At 37.4% G+C, this 24,106-nt stretch overlaps 1 protein-coding gene across 4 annotated transcripts in view; it reads right to left on the bottom strand.

The window, feature by feature from the left end:
• Positions 1-299: 299 nt before the first annotated feature.
• ap3b1a (adaptor related protein complex 3 subunit beta 1a) overlaps positions 300-24,106 on the bottom strand; it is a 242,475-nt gene continuing 218,668 nt past the window's right edge. For 2 of the 4 annotated variants that reach the window (XM_072257854.1, XM_072257855.1), the window contains exons 26-27: positions 18,370-18,508; positions 300-4,417 (exon numbers count right to left, since the gene is read on the bottom strand). In XM_072257854.1, coding sequence (XP_072113955.1) covers positions 4,264-4,417; positions 18,370-18,508 — 293 coding nt within the window. In that variant the 3' untranslated portion in view covers positions 300-4,263. Of the gene's footprint in view, positions 4,418-10,433; positions 10,683-12,793; positions 12,929-18,369; positions 18,509-24,106 lie in introns of those variants that run through there. The other 2 variants (XM_072257856.1, XM_072257857.1) reach the window with 2 other exon arrangements.

Raw genomic sequence — 24,106 nt, 5'->3', positions numbered from 1 at the left:
AAAGAAAAATGAAGCCTGAGCAAGACTAAAGCCTGGTTGGTACCTACTGGTTTGCGTGGAGAAGGAGCCGAGGATTCCGGATATTAAGCTACAAGGGAAGCCAGAGGTTAAAGTTCTAGACTAATGAATTGATTTTCACAAATCAGTTGAAAGTAGTTAAATCAATTACAAAATCATATTTGTCAGTCATAAAATGTACAACACTTTCAATTGGATATTTCAGGAGTATAAAGTTATATTTGCATGATTACATATTAACCTAACATCTAAATGAGAAAACTTCATTGTAGAAGAAAACATTATAATGTAGGTCTTCGTAACTCCGCATATTACCATAGTATTTACATATGTTTTCCTTCAAATCATCATCACCACCACCACCACCACTTGTTTAAGGGTGTCAGATCACAATTTTATTTAATGCCAGACAGGTTGGAAAAAATCAATACATCAGAAACATTCATTTTATCACCGAGGTTGAGAGACTATGTCTTTAAAATAAGAGAAGCTCAAGATGGCTGCTCACAAATCAGTTTGTGACCATAAATAGATTCAATGGATTGAAAAGGACCCATGGAAAATATAACAAAGCCTTACTAGAATCAATTTTCAATCAGGTGGCAAAACCAACCCAGACAAGATTAATGAGAATGGGAAAATTATTTTAATTAAAGTTGCTCTTAACACTCAGCACACAGATACAGAAAGAAATTTTGAATTAGTTTTTAGTCTGAACATGCACTTAAACATTTAGAAGACAGATGATCACTTTGAGACGAGGAGTTCAGTCTTTTCAAAGCAGTGCTAAAAGCCACAAACTTGTCAGTTAGATTGTCTTAGAAATATTACACTATCTGGGCAGCATAGACCATCATCATGCATTAAACATCATCATAATGTGTGTGTGTGTGGTGGGGGGGGGGTCAGATTAAGATGATTGGAGCTGGTGGTGAAAATGGAAGTCTGATATGATTTCCTGAAGCCAGAATGCTCAGGCTTCAAATGTATATTTAACATAAATAAAGAGATCAGACTTCCCGAGCAGAATGCTCATAAAAAAAGGACTCACATCATTGGTAACTTTGATATTATAAACCAACCATTTCTTTAAAATGCCAGTGACTAGATTGACTTTTTTTGTAGTGCATGTGGTCAATAGACTCAATAACTAACCCCATTGATTTAGCCAAGCAGTCACCTACAAAAAGTGAAATGTAAACATACCGTGTTTCATCCAATAATTCTGTTCATGAAATACCTTATGCCTTCCTAAAGTAAATATTCTACAGTTCACTGTCTATATAACTGATATATATGCGTCTCCTGTAACTACAGCAGTTAGATAGACAGCTGTCTGCAGTGAAGTGGAGAATATGTTCTCTAGAAATGCAATATTACTACAATTGTGGGATTGCTAGATGAATCGTGTGTGAATCACCGGTGAAATATAGCACATTCACGCTGCACCCAGTAAATACTGCCGAGTCTGTTCCCATAAATGTTGCTGCCAAATTGGGTATGACAAAGCATTAAACAAATGAGGGGTAAAAAAAAGAACAAAGATGGAAAGGCTATTCAAAAATGAGAACATATAGAAAGATACCACTTGAGAAATGTGTGGGAGAAGAAAGTGTATTCATAAATATTATTTAAGTATTTGCAGATTATGTTGAATTAGGTGATCTTATCTTTTGGCAAAGTTAGTGTCCAGAATTACCATAGAAATATTGGAGACCATCAAAAATGGGCATTGGATAAACATTAAAAGGAAGCACTGACATTTAGAATTTCCAAGCCAAAACCATAAAAAAACTAAATTGACCAGTCTTTAATTTTAAAAAGATATAATATAAAATTGCAAATGATTCCTTTATCTTCCCACTTAATTGGATTTTCCCCCCTGTAAAGCCATTTTAGCAGATCTATCCACTCTATTAAATACTGCACAAGAACCCTTGCCATTTCAGAATAAATTTGACTTGTTAACGCAGCAGTCTTTGTTTACCAAGCAAAATCTGCCAATAACAAATATGGTTTAATTATCGTGTCAGAAATGTTCTCACAGAACTGGCTCTGAGGTTCACCAGCCTCAATAATCCTCTAGGTTTTTAAATCCAATAAAATCAAATGAGTGAGAAAAGCCATCAGTCCGTTAAAGTCGAAAGACATGCCATCTCATCTACAGAGAAACAGACCATTTCCATGTCCACACTGACAGAGCTGTCTGCACTGGGGATAGTACTATTCTATTTGATTTATGGTATAATAGTGTGACAAATGATGACAAAAATAAACTTTTACTGCAGTGAACTGCTCCTTTATTTATGAAATTTTGCCAAGTACCGAAATCTTTTATCTGCAAGTTGTACACGGAGTGGAAACGAGTGATTATGGTGCAGTAATAGTAATACAGTGATGGAGGCAGACTCTGCTGTAAATGGATTGAGGTAAAATAGCTACCACACCATGATAAATGTGAACAGTGCTTTGCTGACAGATGATCTAACAGGTGTTCATAACAACTATATAAGAGGATTTATTTATGACTGGCCACAGCCACAGTACTGTAAATCAACTGAAGCAGCTGTACACCAGCAAACACAAGTCCCTAATGTAACAACTACACAGAACAAGGGGAAAAATACTGTTTGGAATCCTAATCATTAAATAATTACTGCACACATATAGACCAAATCTAGTTGCAGCACTCAGAGCCATTTGGAAATTTAATAAGCACACTTTTGCATTTTACTTCCAAAACAAATGATGGAGGAAGAAAATAAACAGCATTACAAGCATCTCCAAGTACTGTTAGTGACTATTCTCAGTAGACTAACAATAGTAATTGGAGAACTGGCACATAATCAAGATTAAGATGCAAGCAAGCTGTTCCATAAACAGCCATTTCCCCCTTTTACTTTGACTTGGAAGAAAAGGCTATCAAGATTTATTACATTATTTTCCAATTCATTCTAAAACAAAATAAATCAAGCACAAACTGTACTTTCTTCCCATTTATGATTAGGAAAAGCTGCGTATCTCAAACTCCAAGAAATTTCATTCTGCAGAAGTCGTTGAGAAAAATCTAAATAGTAAACCCTATAAACTCCAATAATTATTGGTAAAATATCATTGGTAAAGCCTTTTAAAGCATGTTTACTATCAATTACCTCACTGAAGATGGTTTCTACTCAAAACCATCTCAGTATTTTTTAAGATCTTTAGGAATGGCATGATTCTGAACCACTACAGAATATTGTTCCTCTTTGTAGCTTTGCAACACTGCTTGATGGTGACTCCTTTCCATCGTCCAAAGTGGACATAACGAGCCAACCACCAGAACGTGCTTTGGAACAATTTGAAGCAGGTTCCCTAATGAAGGAGAAGGAATCCGAAGGATAGTGTGCTCTCTGTCAAAATCTGACGCATGGGTGTGTTGGTAACAGGATCTTGGCAGCTCAAACCTTGCTTAGGATATTTGCATAATACATTTTACTACTAGATCATAACTGATCAAATTCCAATAATGATTTACAACCAATCAAATCGACATTTCTTGCATTGTACTTTTACGAAGTAATTTTAACTTCAGAAATCCAGTGCTTTACTTTCTTTCAAACTATCCAAGAAGTGAAAGGATTTTATCTGACCATGATTATATAGACACATGAGAAAAAGTATTGAGATAAGCTCTGAATGGCTATAAGGTTCTTAATGCAACATTAAAACAAACAGTAAAAATGACTTTTGGGCAAAAGTATAAATTTCTTTAGATAAGGTTTACTTTTGGTTCAGAAGATATAATGGCACATCATCTTTATCTTGAACTCTTCTCAAACAATATCTCCCAAAAAGAATGTATGTCTGGGTATGATTTTTTTGGTACCACGTTTACTTTCAGATACCTTTCTTGGAATCATGTGTTATGATTAGTTGTTACACACATCTCTGGAGAGGGCCAAGCTAGAACAATAGATTACAATGTCAACTGCACTCAACATTTGCCCACACAAAAGAAACACCCTGAACAACATATGGGAATAATCAATGCATAAACATAACCATTCCAAAGTTAGTGTCTCAAGAGTTTAGGTAATTATATGGAAATGTGTTGGTTTATTAATAAGAAAAGGTAAATACTGAAATTTCAAAGGGATGCAAAATTGCAAGTACTTAATGAAGGGGGAATTATAGATGAAAAAAGTATAGCAGTGGCTAGCCAGCACACCCTCTGCCAGACTCTTGCTTGTAGATCTACTTTGTTCACTCTTGAGACAGCACAGTCTTAAGTTCTCGCAGTAGTACGGAACCAATCACAGTCTTTTCTGTGTTTATGCTGAGTTGTACCGTTGAGCCTTCTTTTGCTTGCGTTGTGATTAGCACCAAAGCTCCACTGTTCACAGTTTTAGCTGCAAATCTAAAAAAAAGTTAATTTAGTAAATAAATACATTTCTTTTATTTTAATTAGGAACACTTGCAGATCTTCCACAGACACACACATATAGCAAAGTACGAGGGGTGATTGATAAGTTTGTGGCTTAAGGTAGAAGTAGTCAGTTTTAGAAAACCTAGCACATTTATTTTTCAACATAGTCCCCTCCTACATGTACACACTTAGTCCAGCGGTCATGGAGCATATGGATCCCTTCTTTGTAGAAGTGGTCCACAGCAGGGGTGATTGATAAGTTTGTGATCTAAGGTAGAAGAAGATGAGTTATACAGCTCTATCACTCAAAGAGTTGAACTGCACGTGCATGTAACAGGCGCGTCTTGGTCCTCCAGGTGGTCCACAGCAGGGGTGATTGATAAGTTCATGGCCTAAGGTGGAAAGAGAAGAGTTATACAGCTCTCGTTACATGCACGTGCAGTTCAACCCTTTGAGTGAAAATGCAGAAAGTTTGAAGTTAATAGCTCTTCTCTTTCTACCTTAGGCCACAAACTTATCAATCACCCCTGCTGTGGACCGCTTTCTGGAGGTCGAAGATGCCGATTTCTATAAAGAAGGGAACCATATGCTCCACGGTCGCTGCGCTAAGTGTGTAAATGTAGGAAACATAAGTGTGCTAGGTTTTTTAAAATTGACTCCTTCTACCTTAGGCCACAAACTTATCAATCACCCCTTGTATATACTGAATGTATGCATTAAGACAACAGTGGAATGTTATATCCATTTATCTATACAACGACTAAAGATAAAAAATCTTGAACTAGAGCCTACTTTAACTAATTGTAGGGAGGTTAACCATTTAACACAAGTGAAAATGTCATCACAGTGCTTTTGGTGGGCATGCATGACCATTCGTGAGTTTTGGAGAGGCTGGACTGTCACCATCTTTGCTGTGTTAGCTTTTAATAGGTTTCTGTTGCGGACTTGGTACGTACATCCCTTAAGCACTACAAACAACAATAACCAACCACACTCACTGTAACATTTCAATTTGTTGTCTCATCTGTTGTTTGCCTTACATTTGCTTAGGGAGAAACTGCCTGAATGAACACTTTTGCCACTCAGCCTGGGAAAGCTACCTGTGGCTTTCCCTTTAAATAAGTTAACAGTATTACCATTATTCAATTTGCTAAGCTTTACTGCTTCACATTTGCTAATAAGGACAGCACTTCAATCCTTTTTAGAATCACTTGTTAAAGTTGCAATAGAAGATGAATTGGAATTAGAGCAGACTGGCTTGTTCAATCTCAAACTCAAATACCAAGTGATGGTTAATCTGCCTATTGTTGAGACAAGTCTGGAGATTTTTAACATTAATGTTGTGAGGATGCCTTTATAGTTTGAAGAAAAACCAGCACAAAAGGCTCTGGGGATTGTCAAGGAATGGAGTGCCACACCTACAGAATGATGACTTGGGACTTCTGAGTTGGTATTTTGGAATCGAGAATGATTCATGGGTTCAAAGATCAACATTCCACAGACAGGACAGGAGTCCTTTGCTACTGTCAGGGGTATAGGAGCCTGAAGACACGCACTTAATGTTTTAGGAATATCTTCCTACCCTCCACCATCAGTTTTTGGAACATACAATGAACCAACATGGCCTCATTTTTTTTGCACTATTTATTTTTATATATCTATTCTTATTGTAACAGTTTTTAATGTATTTCACTGCACTGCTGCAAAACTACAAATTTCCTGACTTATGCCAGTGATATTAAACCTGATTCTGATTCTGAGTTTGCAAACTGATAGTCTCCTTTTCCTGCTTCCACGTGTTCTGGACATGCAGACTTCAGGATTCGCAGTACCAACCCGAATGCACATTCTCTGCTTTAAGCAGTCATGGGTCAGAACTCCCAGAGTCAATGGGGGATGGGGCATTATCTTCAGAGCACATCCTTGAGTCATTTGTCTGCCTGGTAATTTCTTCCTGAGGCAGAGTCCCGAACAGAGTCCGTTGTGAGTACTGAGCTGTGAATGATTTGACCAGACCAACAGAGCTGACTGAGTGTAATTAGCGTCTAGGTGCTGGGGATATTAGCACAGACATTGTCCTTGAGAATTTGGAGAATTTTAAGAGATACCACCAATACCATATCCAAAAGTGCCATGAGGTATTCTGCAGGCTGAGCAGGTTTCAGCAGCTTAGAGTGGGGCAGGGACCATGAATTTTGTGCAAGATCTTGATCTTCAAACACCCTCTTCCTAAAATGGCCAAAGGCCATGCTAATTCATTGCCAATGTCTGCCTTTTACTGAAGTGTGGGAAGTAGTCCCTATTTTGCAACACCACACTATGGACTCTTATTGCTGTAGGGGAGTCTTGTGCAGCAGAGGAAGATAGAGGCTGGTGTTGTAAAGGACTTTTGATCAGGAATGGTTGAACACAAGGCCCAACTCTTCTGGGTTTTTAGCAAATAAACTTGGCTTCTGAGCACAGGCAAATATAGGTATTGTTTTCATACTGTTGTTTAACTACTGAGGTTGGGGTGACCTTGCTTCTACAGTGTAGTCTCCTATTAATTTCCTATTAATTCTAATGATCAGCTCTATGCCCACACCAGTCTTAACTGAGTTGGCTCTGCTGCATATTTATTGGTTAAGATCATTGCTTGTATGGCATCATGGTGCAAACAAAGTGGTGATGGTAGTATCTGTGGGTAGCTAAATTTGAGAAGGGTGTTCCAATCTTTCCCAAATGATGGGAGTTAATGCTTCCAGTGAGCTTCTGGCATCTGTGTTGTGGTTTTTGCACAGTGAAGATCTCGGAAGGTGATGAGATTGATATATGCATGTGTTAGTATAGCTTACCCGGAAAACGACCAGTTTTACACCTCAGATGTAAAGCACTCACAAATGAAGATATTTTGTAATGCTACAGCGTCCCATTCTTCAAAATAAAGGAACAATGCATTTTATTTTACTTCATGTGCAATTTAGAGTAAAGAACACATACACAGTTTCCAATGTCATATGCAAACTTGACACTGAGTCTTGCAGTCAATATATCTTGCTAAAAGATTTTTACAAAAATGTATTGTAGTGAACCCCTTGCTATTGGAAGGATGCTCATTGTTTGTTAAAGGTGCAGAGAGGACACATTGGTCCCCACTGTCTCCACTCCATCAATCTCTGCTGTTACCTTACAAAACTGCGAACATGCTCATTATGAAATCATTTTATTGTGACTGTGGTTCCTTCAAACAACATGTGGTGTTAACTAGCAGTTTTTCCAATAAGCCTGAAAAAAAGTCAATACTTATAAAAATTGCTTTTGTCTCAGTCTGTGCTGAATTAACCGATCTTAACTAGAATACCAGAACACTGCAGAAGTGTTATCATGACTTAAGGAGGAAGGAGTTTCAGCCAGGATTCTGGCATTTGGTTGGTAAGCTGCATTTCCTCACTAAGAAAAGCACGTTAGTTAAGGGTAGAATCAGAATCTGGATCTACGGTAAGGTGCAATCACTCACTATTCAATCCTCAAATTCAGAACTGTGAACTGGGCAACAAACCAGAGACCAAGCTACCAGAACCACAGTCAACTGGGAGCAAGGCCAGAACCAATAATGAGAGGAAGAAAAGAAAAATTGTGAGATGAGGTGGTGGTGAGGAGTCTTACCTAATGTTCAAAATTTTACAGTAGCCCAGTCCAGTGATCAGGAAATGACTTGGGTTGTCAGTCCAATAGGTAGGAATAAAATCAGGCATGTGTGATCATACCCAGATGAACAAAGGAGAGAAGCACTGGGAAGAGGATAGCATGGTCAATCGTATTAAAGATGATGAAGGAGGGAGAGAATACATCTGTGAGCATCATATAGAATGTCGTTTCTGACTTTAACAAGAACACTCTCAATATCGTAATGTTTGGATATGCACTGCTAAATCAGCGAGTGCATCACACATAGCTGTGAGTTGAATGTGCAGAATGGAGAGAGGGGTTTAGGGAAGGGGGGGGCTTGTTGCAAAAGGAAAAAGTCAGGGTTAATTTTGTGAGCTATAATGCTTGTAGATTAGAAAGGTGATACAGATAGACCTGGCAGGCAAATGGCCAAAAATCTTGTCAACCTTTCCCATTCATATCTGTGCTTCCTGCAGAAAGAGACAGTTCACCACTCAGTCATGCCGACATTGGAAAACAACCCAGAAGCGTCTTGGTTTAGTCTTTGTATACACAGCCCCTGAAATGTGCATTTCCTGAAAGGATTACTGAGTTCTGTTAACCAATGAACTACATATGTACAATACAATACAATCTTAAATTCCGAATTCCACTGCTTCAAATTGTCTAGATCTTGACCAGCTAACTGAGGCTGAGTCCCTCACCCTGATTCACTATTCAGTTAGATCATGCCCAATCTTTCACCTTAACTCCATTTTCCTTTACTAATCCCTTGGCTCCCTTCCTATCCCTAAATCTATGGAACAATCATTTGCACCTCTCTTGGTTAGTGAATCTTCAGAATTCTCTCTCTCTTTCTTTAGGAAGAAGAGTCTTCACTGTAGTCACTATTACTAAGAAGGTGCTTAGGAAGCCAAAAGGTCTGAAGGTATTTAAGTCACCTGGACCAAATGGACTACACCCCAGTGTTCTAAAACAGGTAGCTTAAGAGCTAGTGGAGGCATTAGTAGCGGTCTTTCAAGAATCACTAGATTCTGGAATGATTCCGGAGGACTGGAAAATTGCAAATGTGATGTGGAGAAAGGAGAATGGGGTTGAGAGGGATAATAAATCAGCCATGGTAGAATGACGAATCAAACTTAATGGGCCAAATGATCTAATGTTGCACATATGTCTCTTGGTCCTGGAAATTTCTTTTCATCTTTGTCTTTAATGGTTAAACCCTGGCTCTCAACATCCCAGCAAGGGAGAAATAACTAATTGTTTGGGGGAAAAAATCAATGGTTTAGTCACTATATTTTTGATAGTTATTCAACAGAATTTTCCAAGTCCAATTCTTGGAAAATATTTAATACAGTGATCTATGTATACTTTCACCTTTGAATCAACACACACACATATATATATATACATACATACATACAGAAAAGTGACAACAATACCATGAAGGATCCCACCCACTTTGCTCATGGACTGTTTGTTCCACTCTCATCAGGGAGGAAACTACGCAGCATCCACACCTGGACTACCAGTCTCAAAAACAGTTACTTTCCCCAAGCAGTAAGGCTGTTCAACGCCTCCGCCCACTAACCCCACTCCTCCAACCAACACTACTTTTATCATTTCCTGTCAGTCACCTTATGTACAGACGCTCCTGTGCCTAGTGTCACTTTAGGACATACGATCAATGTACACAAGTTATCTTACATATTTATATTTATTGTGTTAAATTATTATTGTGTCCTTTATCTTGTTGTGTTTTTCTTGTGCTGCATCGGATCCAGAGTAACAATTATTTTGATCACCTTTATACCCATACTGGAAATGACATAAAGCAATCTTGAATCTTGAGATGATCCATTGTTATCCAAAGAATCTAGGCCTGCACTTAAATGCACCATTGAAGGAATGCTGCTCCTTCAAAAGTTTACTTTAAAAGAAACTTTCAAGTGCACGTTAAAGAACTTATGGCACGATCGGAACAGGAGAGAGATGTGTGCGACCTGTCCAACATTTTTCCCCAAAGTGAAGCCAACAATCATTCAGTCCTCATAAATCCTCGTGCATAAATTGGCAACACTTAATGCCTTCCTAATAAAAGCCACTACACTTCAAAAGTAATCCTAAAGTAATCTGAATATTTATAACACAGGTGCAAGCTTTTTTCTTTGAAGGCATTCTTATGTATAATATTAATTATGTACAAATGATTAGCAAATTGAAGACTACATAAGATTTATTGTTAATGCCTTCTACATACATATTGAACTGAATCATTAAAACAAATTCTTTGGGCCAGCTTCATTCCTAGAGCAGGAATAGATGCAGTTGTAAAGCCACAAAAAATATAACAAACTTTATTTTGGATTTAATCTTGCACAATTGAATTCCAAGACACTGGAAACCAGCTAATTACATGGAATTAAAAGCCAAACTGTCTCTTCAGCATTGCAATTGACTGAAAAGCCATTTTAGCCACAATAAACTTCTGTCAATCCTGCTAATTCTTTCTGCATGCAAAGCAAGTCACCAGGGAGACAAGTGAAAGGACAGCACAGTACCAACAGCCGCCTGTCTTCCACATCCAGAGAATCTCCTTTTGTTGTTACTGCAAAACAAAAAGTTGTCGCACATGGGTCTTTTGAAAACACTAACAAATGTAGAGCAGTCCCTGACCTGCAGTGACCCCACTCTACAGGCCGATCTCATTTTCCCCTTTCTGAATGACACGTGTCTGAATCCGAGCCATCTGCCTCAATTTGCACAACATCTTTAGCCACAATAGGTCCCAGTTAGCCCTGACAACAGCTCACAATACTCCAACATAAAACACTATTGGGCTGACAGCACGCCATCAGCTATTCAACAGCAAACCAACTGGTCAGTGTCTCACATCTGACAATTAATGCAGGCCTTGCATACTGCCTGTGGGAGTCCACTGGGAGCTGCTTAATTATCATCACCACAAGAGAGGGAGTTTATCAGCAGATAATCAAAAACTTTCACTTCAGATATAATTAGAATATTAGCCACTTAAGCAGGAAACAGATTCTTTTTAAATGAGCTGCAATATTCTATCAGCCATTCTACCATAGCAACAAGATTACCTATCAAAGAAGAAAACTAAAGCTGATACTGAAAAAATAACTTTTTACTTTTGTTTAACACATTTGGTAAAAAGCAGAAATGCTGAAGCTCCATTCAATTCAGGATACTGAATATAGCTGAAACGTTGACTGTACTTTTTTCCATAGATGCTGCCTGGCCTGCTGAGTTCCTCCAGCATTTTGTGTGTGTTGCCAGGATATCGAATATTAAAGAGGATTTTCCATAGTTAACTAACTATTCTTCTAATCCTTTGATCTGATTTTAAAAGCCAGAGCTAAATCATTCATAATAAACCAGCTTAAAGGCTATCAGTAAATCAGATCTAAATCCTATCCTAAATAACACCTTTCTTTACACTGGTTAATAGCCACTGTGAAATTATTTTATCCAATGGTTAAGCAGCTAAAATCATAATTTAGAAAATAACTTACAATAACACTCACCTTTATTCAATTAACAAATTATTTTCATTACAGTTAAAAATCATAACTGCAATGTTCTCTCTCATGAACTATGCAATGTGGCACTTACGTGAGTATAAACAGCTTAATGTGTACATGAAAGAGCTCTGACCTGAGGCATTAAATCTGCTTCAAACTCAACAAATGCTGCCAGACCTGCTAAGTATTTCTTTAATTTTCTGTTTTTAATGTCAGATTCTTTATTATTGGTTTAATATATTGTGCTAATGGTGCTTGGCTTGCTGGTAACTATAATGTGGATAGCTCATGCTCACTGACAAAAAAAACATTACAAATCAGTATTATAAATGAATTTAGAGATATACAATTCCAGAAATGACGGAAAATGAGGAGAATAATTTGCAGGACTTCAACAGGAAAAGCGAACAGTGAATAGGGCTGATGTGATTGGTTTGCTGAGAGTTGACAGGGATCCAATCAGCTGAAAGGGCTTCTTCTGTGCCAAAGAAAGTAACTAATAAGTTCTCAAATAAATTGCATATGCTCCCAGAATGCTATGAGTGCATATTCAATATTGAAATACCCTTCAATTCAAATGTGTTTCCATTTTTATCTGATCAAAATATTCCTTTTTTAAATTATCTAATTATTATGGGAAACACATTGTTAAGCTGAGGCGGGTGAAGAAAATTGTCACAAGAACATTACCTGGATCAGAGGATTTGTGTTATCAGGAGATTGGATAAACTAGGAATGTTTTCCCTGGAGCACAAGCAGGTTGTAAAGGGACATGCTAGAGGTATATACAATTATGAGAAGCATAGATAGGGTAGGTAGCCACAGTCTGTTTCCCATTGTAGGAATGTATATCTTAGCGTAGGTTTAAGGTGAAGTGAAAAGGAGGTTTAAGGAGGATCTAAAGAGGCAAGTATTTCACGCAGAGAGCAGTTGTTACCTGGAATGAGCTGCCAAAGGAATTAGTGGAAGCAGGAACAGTGACAATATCAGAATCATATTTACTACCACTAACATAAGACACAAAGATTGTTGTTTTGAAACAGCAATAGAGTGCAAATCTATAAACCACATAAATAAATCAATAAATAATGAAACAAAAAGCAAAAGGGTAATGAAGTGGTGACCATGGACTCTCTAAAATCTGATGGCAGAGGGGAAGAACCTGTTCCTAAGTTATTGAATGTAGATCTCCAGGCTCCTGTCTCTCCTCACTGATGGTGGTACTGAAAGGAGGGTGTGTCCTGAATGGCGAGGTCCTTAATGATGGATAAGGCACTGCCTCTTGAAGATGGCCTTGATATTTAATCTGGATGAGGTAGACAGAGGTATATGGAATTAATGTAAGCAACTGGGTTAGTACAGACTGGCAAGACAGTCGGCATTGACACCTTGGGGTGAAGGGCCTGTTTCTATTCTGTACAACAGTAACTCTCAGAGGAACATCTGTCCATTCCCTCTTCCCATGACACTTGTTTTGCATCAGTAATTAATAAGACTAGTTCCGGAATATCAAACAGGAGTTTTGCTCATCATACAATTGCAAAATATTCACCTGGTCTTGTCGATATAGCTTTAAACTTGATGTTTCCACAACTTTTTTTCTCATATCAAATGAAAAAAAGATTGTAGGTGCCTTGCAAATTAGTGTATTTAGTCAGTATTAAATAGTTAAACTATATTTGCACAAATATTTCAAATTTAATCCCTAATCTGAACAGTAGAACAGCTGAGACGGGCTAGAAAGATCTGTCAGTGGTTCTGTTCCTGTCCTGATATTCCTAATTGGTCTGGCTTCAATGCTAAATGAAGGTTAGGTGCAAGTGTGATGGTGACTGATTTTACGCTTAGCATAAAAAGTTAACTGGAAGAAGTTCCACTCTCACTGCCTTTGAAACAGGATGAATGTATCAGGTGAGTTTCAGGAGAGTCAAGTCAAGCTTCTGTCCTCTTACACTTCTTAAACATGACATGAAAAGCCTCCCAGTTGGATGCCCATTCTATCAATCCACTCAATGCCCATGCAGCAGATGCCTATCGGGCAGACTGAAGTAACATGTTCAATGGTTTGGAATACATGCCCACTGTTCTACTTGGATCAATGCACAATTGGCTACAATGTACGTAGCCAGTGCAGATTACACTGAGGGCTGCCCATAGTCCCCAAAAGTGGTGGAAGCCAAGTAACTTAATTGTAGGCTCACTGATGAGTGGGTTTGCACATATATTGGTTTCTATTTCACAGAACGGCTGGTTTGTTTTGAAATGGTTTTGTTCTCATTTAGACTATGTAATTGGGCAAGGCTCCTGTTGTGCAAGAAATTTGCTGCCCGGAAGAGGGCAGTGAGATTGCTGCAAATAGCAGATGGCGATGTGGGCCAGGACCAGCAGTCACTTACAGTTAAGGTTCCTGCGCCACCCAGGTGACACCACTTTTCTGCACTTCTGCAGCAGTTGCAGGGTCACAGAGTGGCCAATATGACACAGTGTGGCATCCTTAAATTGTGCTTTCCCGCCATGTTCTGGCAAGTTTCTGAACCAGGTTTACTCCTTTAATTATTTTTGTCACTTGAATCTCTCCTGCTTTCCAACCTATCATACACTTTTCCTTTCTTTCACTGACTGGAAATATTAGCTCTGTTTACCCTCCATGGAAATTGCCCAATCTGTATGAATTTCCAAATCTTCTGTTTTCGTTCCATTTTATTAGTTGCTTTATTTACAACTGCTGGAAGGGACTCAGCAGATCAGGCAGCATCTATGGAGGGAAATTAACTGTCAATATTTCAGACTGAGATCCTTCATCAGGATTTCCAGCATCTGCAGCATCTCTTTTGTCTACAGCTACATAGTTGCAGGAGTTAAAATGTGTATTTATTATAAACATATTTGGGAGTCCTTATCTTACTAAAATCAGATTCCCTGTACTGATATCACTTCATCAATTATATGACATGAAGTTAGTTGTTATTTTTCTGCAAAATAGAATAAATACCACCAAATCTGTCAATTTCTTTTAATCTATTAATCTTTGGTACCAATTTAAGTGCAGTGTTCCTTGGCATTTTTAACTGTTTCAAAATAATTTTCCTACTTTCAGTCTACCTTTGTACAGTTATACAACGTAGAACAAATTTTCTATAATGATGTCATGTTTGTACTGCAAGGATAACGCTTAACTATTTCAATTCTAAATGTATGAAAAAAATCATTTATTCATCGTTCTCCTTTGCTCCCAATACAGATACTATTGTCCCCAAATGCTTTCAGCTTTTAAATCCCAATGCTTTTCTATTTAGTTTTTAGGGTATTCTGTGAAACCTGTCATCCAAAACATTAGCCAAGAACTCACGAAACACACTCCATGGAAGACCTTATAACCTGCAGTCCTAACCTTCTGCTTCTTCCCTTTGCAAAAAGTATTTTGACGAAAATTCTTTTTAAAAAAGAATTCTCACTCTATACCTAGAAAAGTTAAAGGATGTCACATATACTGGTCTGCTGCACAAGATATAAAGGATCCATCAACAAAACCTGATGCAGTCACAAACATTGCATTTATAAAAACTGACAAAACACTTCATCCTATTACAAGGTGGACAGTTCATTTTGAAACTGTTGATCTCATATTCAACCTTGGTAAATCTGTGCCAAGTGTTGAGAGAAGAAGAAAAAAATAAAGTTCCCTCCTTTTTGAGCTATAGCCATGCTCAACAATTTTACTGCCAATTGAATTAATTTCTGTGGAAGCATTTAGAATTTAAATTAGCAATTGATAATTCACCAAACCACTTAGTTTTGGAGGAGTTACAATAAACAGTGTAGAGAATTTTGCTCAGGCTTTTGCGTGTGCAGTTTCCCTTCAGCTTCTACCGTCCGTCAATCTGTTTTTAGTTGAATGGCTCAGTTTTATATTTGTTGGTTACCAACAGCTGTGACAATGGCCCTTGGAGGGTAACAATTTTTTTGACATGAATCCTTCAATTACTGATTGCTGAAGCAGACACAATCCCATTAGCAAGAAAGACGATCACAGGACGCATTGCCTTGCCCTGGGCTGTACTAAAAATAATTAGCCCAAAGTTGGCAAATGTTGAACAAAACCACAGAAAGGCTATAGACAATGCAAAAACAGCTTTACAAAAAAGGAAGATTGAAATTTTCAGAAACTGATGACCAGGCTGTCTATCACACCTGAAAACAAGCTTGTACCAATTATTGATGTAAAACATTAGATATCTAAAGCAGTACAAATGTTTATTACAGGATTGAATTCAATAGTACAAGAAGCAAAATGCCTCACTTTATCAAACAAAACCTATTAATTTATCAAACTGCTTTAAGTTGAAAATTTGAAAACTGATTTTTCTAAAAACATGTAATATTAAGATAGGGAGAGGGAGGGCAGGTTCTCATTTAGATAAGCGCTTCATTTTATCGAGGAAAATGAAAATTTGACAGAAGTTAAAAAATGATACAGCATCAAAACATGTAAAAAAAAATCACACAATACTTGGAAAAGCTATAAGCTTCCGATTCCAATGTAACCAAATTCTGCAATGGATTCTAAAGCTTACTGATCCCATGCAGGCTCTTCAAATAGAAGCAGTGTTGCCCCCTAATGGTTCAGATATGTGCATCACCATCAATGCTTTAGCAATGGGATTTCTCTGTTGTTGCAAGTTTACCTGCTGGCAGGCAGGGTAGTCAGTCATGGTATTATCAATCAACACTTAAAAAATACACAACAGCACCACACATTGGCCAATTAATCTAAACTCACACATAACTTCAACTACTTTACCTTTTTATTACATTTCCACATTTTATATAGAAGCAATTACCCTGATTTCTAAATTAGAAGACACTTCTTTGACACCACTGAATTTTAAAAAATCAGCCAGATAAACTATTTTTGATTTAAAAGACTGCTCTCTGCTTTGTCACGAATAAGGAGTAAAATTGATAAACAGTACATTTGGGCTATTTTCTTTCAAAGAGTGGTGAAGAAATTAAAAGTCAAGTTCAAGTTCAAATTTAATTGCCATCCACCATACACAAACACCCATGAATACAGCCAAATGAAATAGCGTTACTTTGAGGCCAAGGTGCAAAACACAGTATCAACAGTCATACACAGCACAAGGCACACATAGCACATATAAGATAGCAGTGAAATACAGTCTTGCAAAAAATATATAGTTCCAAGTCCCTGAGTCCATGAATGTTGCTGCAGTCTGCAGTCCAACACATTTTGTCTTCTGCCAAGCAAAAACTGGGGAGTAGCACCAACTCCAACATGTATATGCTGTGCCACACTGCCTCCGGTGGAGGGCAGCAACTCTGATGCCTTCACCCTGTACAGTTGCAAACAGGCGACACCACAGCTTGAGGCCAAGTCTTTGCCACGACCGTGGTCACGAAGCTCATTTGCCATCCTCCCCTGTCACTTGCCAAAAGATCAGTGAACTGGACATGCAGCATCCTGCACTGTCTATATCCAACAGGGTCTTGTAATCACAAGAAAAGTGACTAAGACAATCACTCGCTGTTAGACTGCACACCTCCTTCTTTGTCACAGGCAGCAACACAATCCACACTGTCCAGCTCCTTCACTTTCTCTACCAATTAGCAACTCACTGATGGAGTAGACCTGCAGTACTTTGAGTTCTTAATGTCCAGCAGGATCTTGAGATTGTAAAAAGTACATTAAAAAAAACAATGACACCTTTGGTTGGCCCTGTAGAAGCTGCTGCACCGGAATGTGCCACCATCTTACCAGAAGACAAGACTTTCAGATTTGATTGCCTGACTTAAGTACTTGATGATAAACTGTCTGCCCTTTATATTGTAAAAAACAATATTAAGAATAGACAGTCTAGAATCAAGAAATCCAGCTGGAATTCTAAAACAAGCTCTATCTGCCTAGAATTCCTTAATTGTTGCAGTGTTGAACTCATTAGCTACGCTGCAATAAGCTTACACTTTATCAAGCATAATAAAATTAGATGGGAGTTTAAGGAGAAGCACTCATCAGACTTAACCTGCACGATTTGTTTTGTCGTAGTTTAACCTTTCCATTCTTCAGATTTGCAGCAGTTTCCATGTGAACCGACAAGCCAGTTTAAGCTTTTTTAGATTATGGCCTAACAGCTGCTGGGGAATTCCATTCCAAACAAAACGAATTTAAAGTGGCCATGCAAAAATCCAAGTTCAGCACTAAGGCAAATTTTAAAGTGAATTACTTGCATGACAATTTGGCAGCAATTTGAGAAATTACATCAAACTCATTTCTTAGTTCAATTTTTTTTGAATGTGCATTTTTTTCCCTCTGTCATGCATAAAACTGGTCAGCTGGGATTAACATTTTACAATTATACTGGCTTTGAAAGTGAGCATTTTAGAAATACTTCCCCAGCAATAAAGTTTCTAAAATGTCCTGTGAAACATGGATTTAGGTGATGCCGCAGACATCAAAATTGTAGTTGCTAATTGAGATTATTGGGCATCAAAGATAAAATTCAAAACAAGCCATGTTCAAATTTTAACCATTTACTGAAGGTTCAAATATCACTCACCTCAATTTCATAAAATGTGATAGCTTTCAAATCACTTTCTTAGTTGCTACATCTAAATATGAAATCAGTTTTCAAACACAAAATTAAACCACACTTCTGCGTGCATAACTTTTTTTTCCCGCAAAAGTATTTTCAAAAACAGTGTCAAGAAAGAATTCTAAGAATGAGTTACCTGTGTATGTTATCTTGGCTAGAAGGCACCATTCCAATATTAGCCATGCTTATCACCTTATTCACAATTGCCTGGCAGGAATTGTTCAGTGGAGCACCTGTTATAGTTGTAGAATTTTCATTCATTCCTGTCAGTTTTCCTGCAAATGTACAATTTGTCTGGTTACATAAACTGATAGTTAAACATTAGCAATGTATTAACACTGAACCTTGCATACGCTTCCCCACACAAATTTAGAAATCAGTGTTTCAACAATGCTGAATTTCTAAGCATAATTTAAAAATAGGCAGAGTCTTCCTGATAATCAGTATTAGAAATATTTAGAAAAAATATCCTTCAAGTGTAATCAACAAAAAAACAGCTGCCAATTCCAAAAGGCTGAAAGATATTTAATTATTCATATCAAACAAAATCCAGATCACTCATGTATATACATCTTCTAATATGTACTTTATTCTGAAACCAAACATATAGGTCACCAGTTATTGAAAAACTGACCACCCACTACACTAAGAAGCAGTTACTACTATTTGGCATGGTAATGTCTAAGCAAAACATTTTTCTAACAATGTATATTTTAATGACTGAACTATGGTACTGCAAGTGATTTTGCAGAAGAGATGAAGACAAAAAAATGTGTGTGCAATTCTTTTTATTTGACATTTAAATGACACTTTTATGAGGTCCCAGTGCAGATATATGCATTAAATCAACAGCACAAAAACCAAATGCAACAAAATGACTGACATCAGTATAAAGATTCTTGCCTTCTGCCTTCAAGAATCACATATCAAAAAGATAAAGCAGTAGCAAACAAAGATGGCCAAGTTTTCAACATCAATTTCTCAGCTGCTCCCATCCTAGTTTTTTAAACCAATCATATATTCAGGTTTCTATTCCTGAGTTTCTACTTTAGAATCAGGAGGTCTGGACAGAAATTATATTTAAACTTGTCATCTTGAGTAGCATGAAGTTAAGGAATGATAGGGAATTAAAATAATTAAATTGAAACAAAAATAAGTTAATCTAAATGCCCTATGAATTTTTAATTAAGTCTTTACATCAAAGGAGACTTAAACTTCCATACTTCCATATACACAGTCTTCTATAATAAAGAGAAATTCTGAAGCATGTGAACTAATCAGGCTCAATGGGTCATAAATACAGAATGCATTACGTCAGGGAGTGAAATAGGAATTTTATTTCTATGTGAGAGTTATGATGCATCTCATGAATGGAAATAAAAATCCACAATTCACTGCTCTCCATATATTCTGTTTTAAATACTTTGACAAATCTTTTTAATATACATTAGGGTAGCTTTAATGAGGACTATTACAAGCATGGATATAAGCTTCAATTATTCCTATTAAGACACGATACGACTTTATTCCTTACACCCAATATATCCAACTGCCATCTTGAAAAGCTCCCATGCATGAACTCTGCACTAAACTAATGAGATATCTGGTCCAAGAACGACAGGTTCTATCAAAATATTAGGAAGGATTTGAACTGAGTCTCGAAATATTTCTTTCCAAATGTGGACAATGCTAGCTAAAATATAAATCTGATTAAGGGTGCTTACTGTAGAAAAGCAATTCTGTCAAATCACAAAACTATATTAAGATTATTTCTCCATTTGTAGACAATTAATTTAATAAACTTAACAATTTAAATTAAGTGTACAGGAAAATAACGTGGTTACAAAATTCCATATATTGCTTGCATATGCGTCTATAGTATAAAGCAATGCTGTTAACCATCTTTCTAAAGGACTGAAATTTCAATAAACCAAAAGTTTAATTTAAAAGCAAGTTTGAGGCTAAAGAATGTGTACTTGGATCACTTTTCAAACAATTAGAATGCCCATGAGATACTGCACAGTGAAGAAAATGTTAACACTCAATACTTCCTTCTGAATGATGTTCCAACACAGGAGCCTGCTCCAATTCCACATGTAACAGACTTAGTTGTATTGAAGTTTAAGAATTAGCATACTGTACAATGACAAGAGCTTGGCAATGGAATTACTAGCTCTGCAATCCAGAGACTTGAGACAAGTTCAAATCCCAATATGGCAACTAATTAATTAAATAATCTGATAAGAAATATTAGTTCAAGTAATGAGGAACACAATGTCATTTAAAAATGTATTTTTCATAAATTCCCCTTCACAAGCCTGGTACAAATCTAGAGCAATACACACAATGCACTGGAGGAGCTCAGTAGGTCAGGCAGCCTCTATGGATGGGAATAAAGAGTCAATGTTTCAGGCCGGGACCCTTAATCAGGACTGATCCGCCCAAAGTGTCAACTGTTTATTCCCATCCATAGATTATGCCTGACCTCCAGCGCATTGTGTGCAATGCTCTAGATTTGTAACAGACTTGTGAGGGGGCATTTGTGTGTACTGCTCTAGATTTACAGAGTCTGCAGTACCTCCTGTGTCTATGGTACAAATATGACTTCAGACATTGGGCTTTAACAGGTTTAGAAATTCATCTGCTACATTTGAATGGTGTTTGCAAACTGCATTGTGCATTAACCTAATGCCGCTTTTAGAAGTTCCTTTAAGAAAGTCTGCTGTGAAGTTCCCAGGACAGAATTATTAAGTTTCTTTGCATAATCCCAAATTGTCAGTTAAAGCGCGTGATGTTGTTTTGAACTACTGTAAGTTCTCACAACTGCTGAAATTTAGCCTGCCAGCTACCAACTCAGTAGCCTGCTTTCAAAGTGCGTAACAAAAAATAAGTAGCACCCTTTTAACTTGTGAAGACTATTTAAACAATAAATAATGGGGTTAGTGCACTCAGGGAACCTGAAGAAAATGGACAACAGGTGAAGACATGTACTTGCAGGAGACAAATGCTTTATGAAAAAGAGCCCTTGGGGAATCTCCAGAGCCATAGTAATGCGCTCCAGGCGGGAAAATGCTAGGGGAAATTTCTGTAGGGAATAATATTAAATCGGTGAAGACTGAGAATGCATTATTTTGGAAGCCTGCAATACAACCAATGCCTGCTTCTGTGGGCTGAGTGAAAGGGATCAGAAGTTTTCTCCTCTGAGTACAGAAGCTTGGGAACATCTCTATTGTAACAAAGAGCAGCAAACTGAAGTATGATAGAGAGTGGCAGCAGCAACATGGAATGATCCCGTGGCTATCAAGTGAACCAACTTCAGTGTCTGTTCCCAAGACAATAGGCACAGCATTGAAACCCTAGTCACTCGCAGTCAGCTCCCTTGTACAGTCCATATCCTTCTCACTTCAGACACCCAAAAAAGACATTCCATTCTGAGCTCTGTCATGGGAAGAGATTGCCAGGTGAACAGAGGAAAAAGAAAGATCAGCTCAAATTGTCCTTGAAATGTACAACATCTGCGATCCTAGAGTTCTCAAAGTGGAGGAACAGCGTTCAGAAAAGTAACGAGAACCTCAAGTTCCTGAATCAGCCCTGTGAAAGGAGCAGGAGGAAGAGTACACCCACCTCAGAAATTTATTCACCTGCCTGCCCTATCAGGCGCAGCTCCCCCATCTATGAAGGAGACTGAGATTCTTACACTGCCCCCTCATCAGAAGTGACAGAACTAACAAAGCCAGAGTGGAAGGAAGTCACCCTCAATACTTATGACGCAAGTGATGATGATGACAACAACGGGTTAACCACTCGAAAATCCAATATGAAGTAATGGGAAAGCTCATAGCTGCGAATATGTACAAGGGCTAGGCATTTAAACAAAAGGAATTTCTCATGTAGAATTTGTATATCTACAGGTTTGTGATTAGTAAGGGCGTCAAGGTTATGGGAAGGAGGTAGGAGAATGGCATTGAAAGGGAAAATAAATCAGCTATGATCAAATGGTGGAGCACACTTGATGGACCGAATGGCTTAATTTTACTCTTAAGTCTTATAGTCTAATATTATTGCTGAGATTGACTATTTTGTGACATGGATAATCCTTATTATTTAATCCGTGTTAACTTAACACAGATCTTACAAGAGCTTTAAATTCTGAAGTCACTATTTAGCCTGAAAATTTAAGAATCAGCAACATGAGATTAAGGAATATATTGTCGACCCAAAAAGTTAATGCACATAAGAGGGAAAATACAAGATCTGGACACTGCTCCACTACAAATTACAATCCTATAATTTAGAGCCTTAAATTTAACTTGTACTGTAATTAATTTTACATAAACATAGAAAAATATAATCATTATACAGTTCAAGAATGTTGTTTTAAATGATCGTAAATGTCATGCATTGGTTAAAAAAAGGTTAAGCAGATATTTAACATTTAGTAGATGCAGGCAAGCTTGGTACAAATTTCTGCACTCGTTCATGGTTTAAACCACCAGCATCAAGCTCTATTCAGCAGCAAATGCTGAATAAATTAATGTAACCATGTTTATGCTAAAAGCCTGCTCCCTCAGCATGTAATTAAAGGAAATGTTGCACAAAGCCTGTACTTTTGTCAACCTCCTGTAAATTGAAAGATGGATAGCACTCAGACAAGTGAATGCAATGCTTCATATTTAACCTTAACGCTCTTGTCATTAATGGTTTGCCTAACTTGTTCTTTAAAAGACAAGGTACTGCTCCATTGAAGTAAAATTAAAAATCAACTATACCATGCTTTTCAGAACAGAAGATTCATTATCTTCAGCTAATGTATTGGCATAAAACACAGTAACATCCTATCAAGTGAGGCGCACATTCAATCTGCCTTTTACTCGTGCTGTTTTATTGTTATAGGCAATTTGTACCACTCAGCATGACAGTGTAAACTGAATCAAGATTAATTTACATGGAGAAGAACACTTAGAGCAGCAGCATGGTAAGCAAATGTATTGTCTTGATTGCTGAGGTGGAAAAGAACCAGGAGAGAAAGAGTGCACTATAATTAAGGAGCATCAAATGTGACTGCTTTAAGGTAGCTTGATGATATAAAAGCAAAGTTTATATTTGCCTATTTCTGCCACTGCTTCCTTGCCTGTACAAATATCAGCCTCAGTGGTGGAGCTGTCCATATAGATTCATAGATGTTAAATATATCAAAGACATTTGAAAAACTAATCCCAGATCTTGATATACAGATTCCCAAAACTCTTTGACATTACTGTGGAAGGTGCTGAAGAAAACTTCAATTGTGCTTTGGTATTTAAAAAGGCAGTATTTGAACCTAGTACAGAAAAAAAAAACCTTTTAGTTTTTATATTAGGAAAATGAATTTTAAGACCAGAAATGCCTGAATTGCACTACAACACATCAAGATTAAGCCCACTTATGAACTTGCTCACCATCAATAAAAGCAGTTTTGTAATGGAATTAAAACTTTACACACAGCACTAAGTATAGAACTGTTGAATAATAAAGCAATTTACTGTAGACATAACTGAATATTTCTTTCTAACTTCCTGGTTACATTGACTCTACCAAAATGAAACTGCCCTCATAACAGTTAAATAAAGTAGACGTCTCTGCTTAAACTGACAACTTCTTAACACTCATCCTGATCAGAACTGAGTTCTGCTTCATATGATAGTCTTAAGTGCCCACAAGAGGAACAGTGCTTCTCAGAAAAGACTAGCGCACCACCACTTCCAATATTTGAGTGAGAGGCAGTTTTGAAATTCTGCTTAATCGTTTGCCTAAATTGTTCTTTAAAAGACAAGGTACTGCTCCATTGAAATATTTGAGTGAGAGGCAGTTCTGACCGGATTCAGACAGATATT

This window comes from Mobula birostris, chromosome 5, assembly GCF_030028105.1.
Source record: "Mobula birostris isolate sMobBir1 chromosome 5, sMobBir1.hap1, whole genome shotgun sequence".
Classification (NCBI taxonomy): domain Eukaryota; kingdom Metazoa; phylum Chordata; class Chondrichthyes; order Myliobatiformes; family Myliobatidae; genus Mobula; species Mobula birostris.
This window is presented reverse-complemented; position numbering and strand designations above follow the sequence as displayed.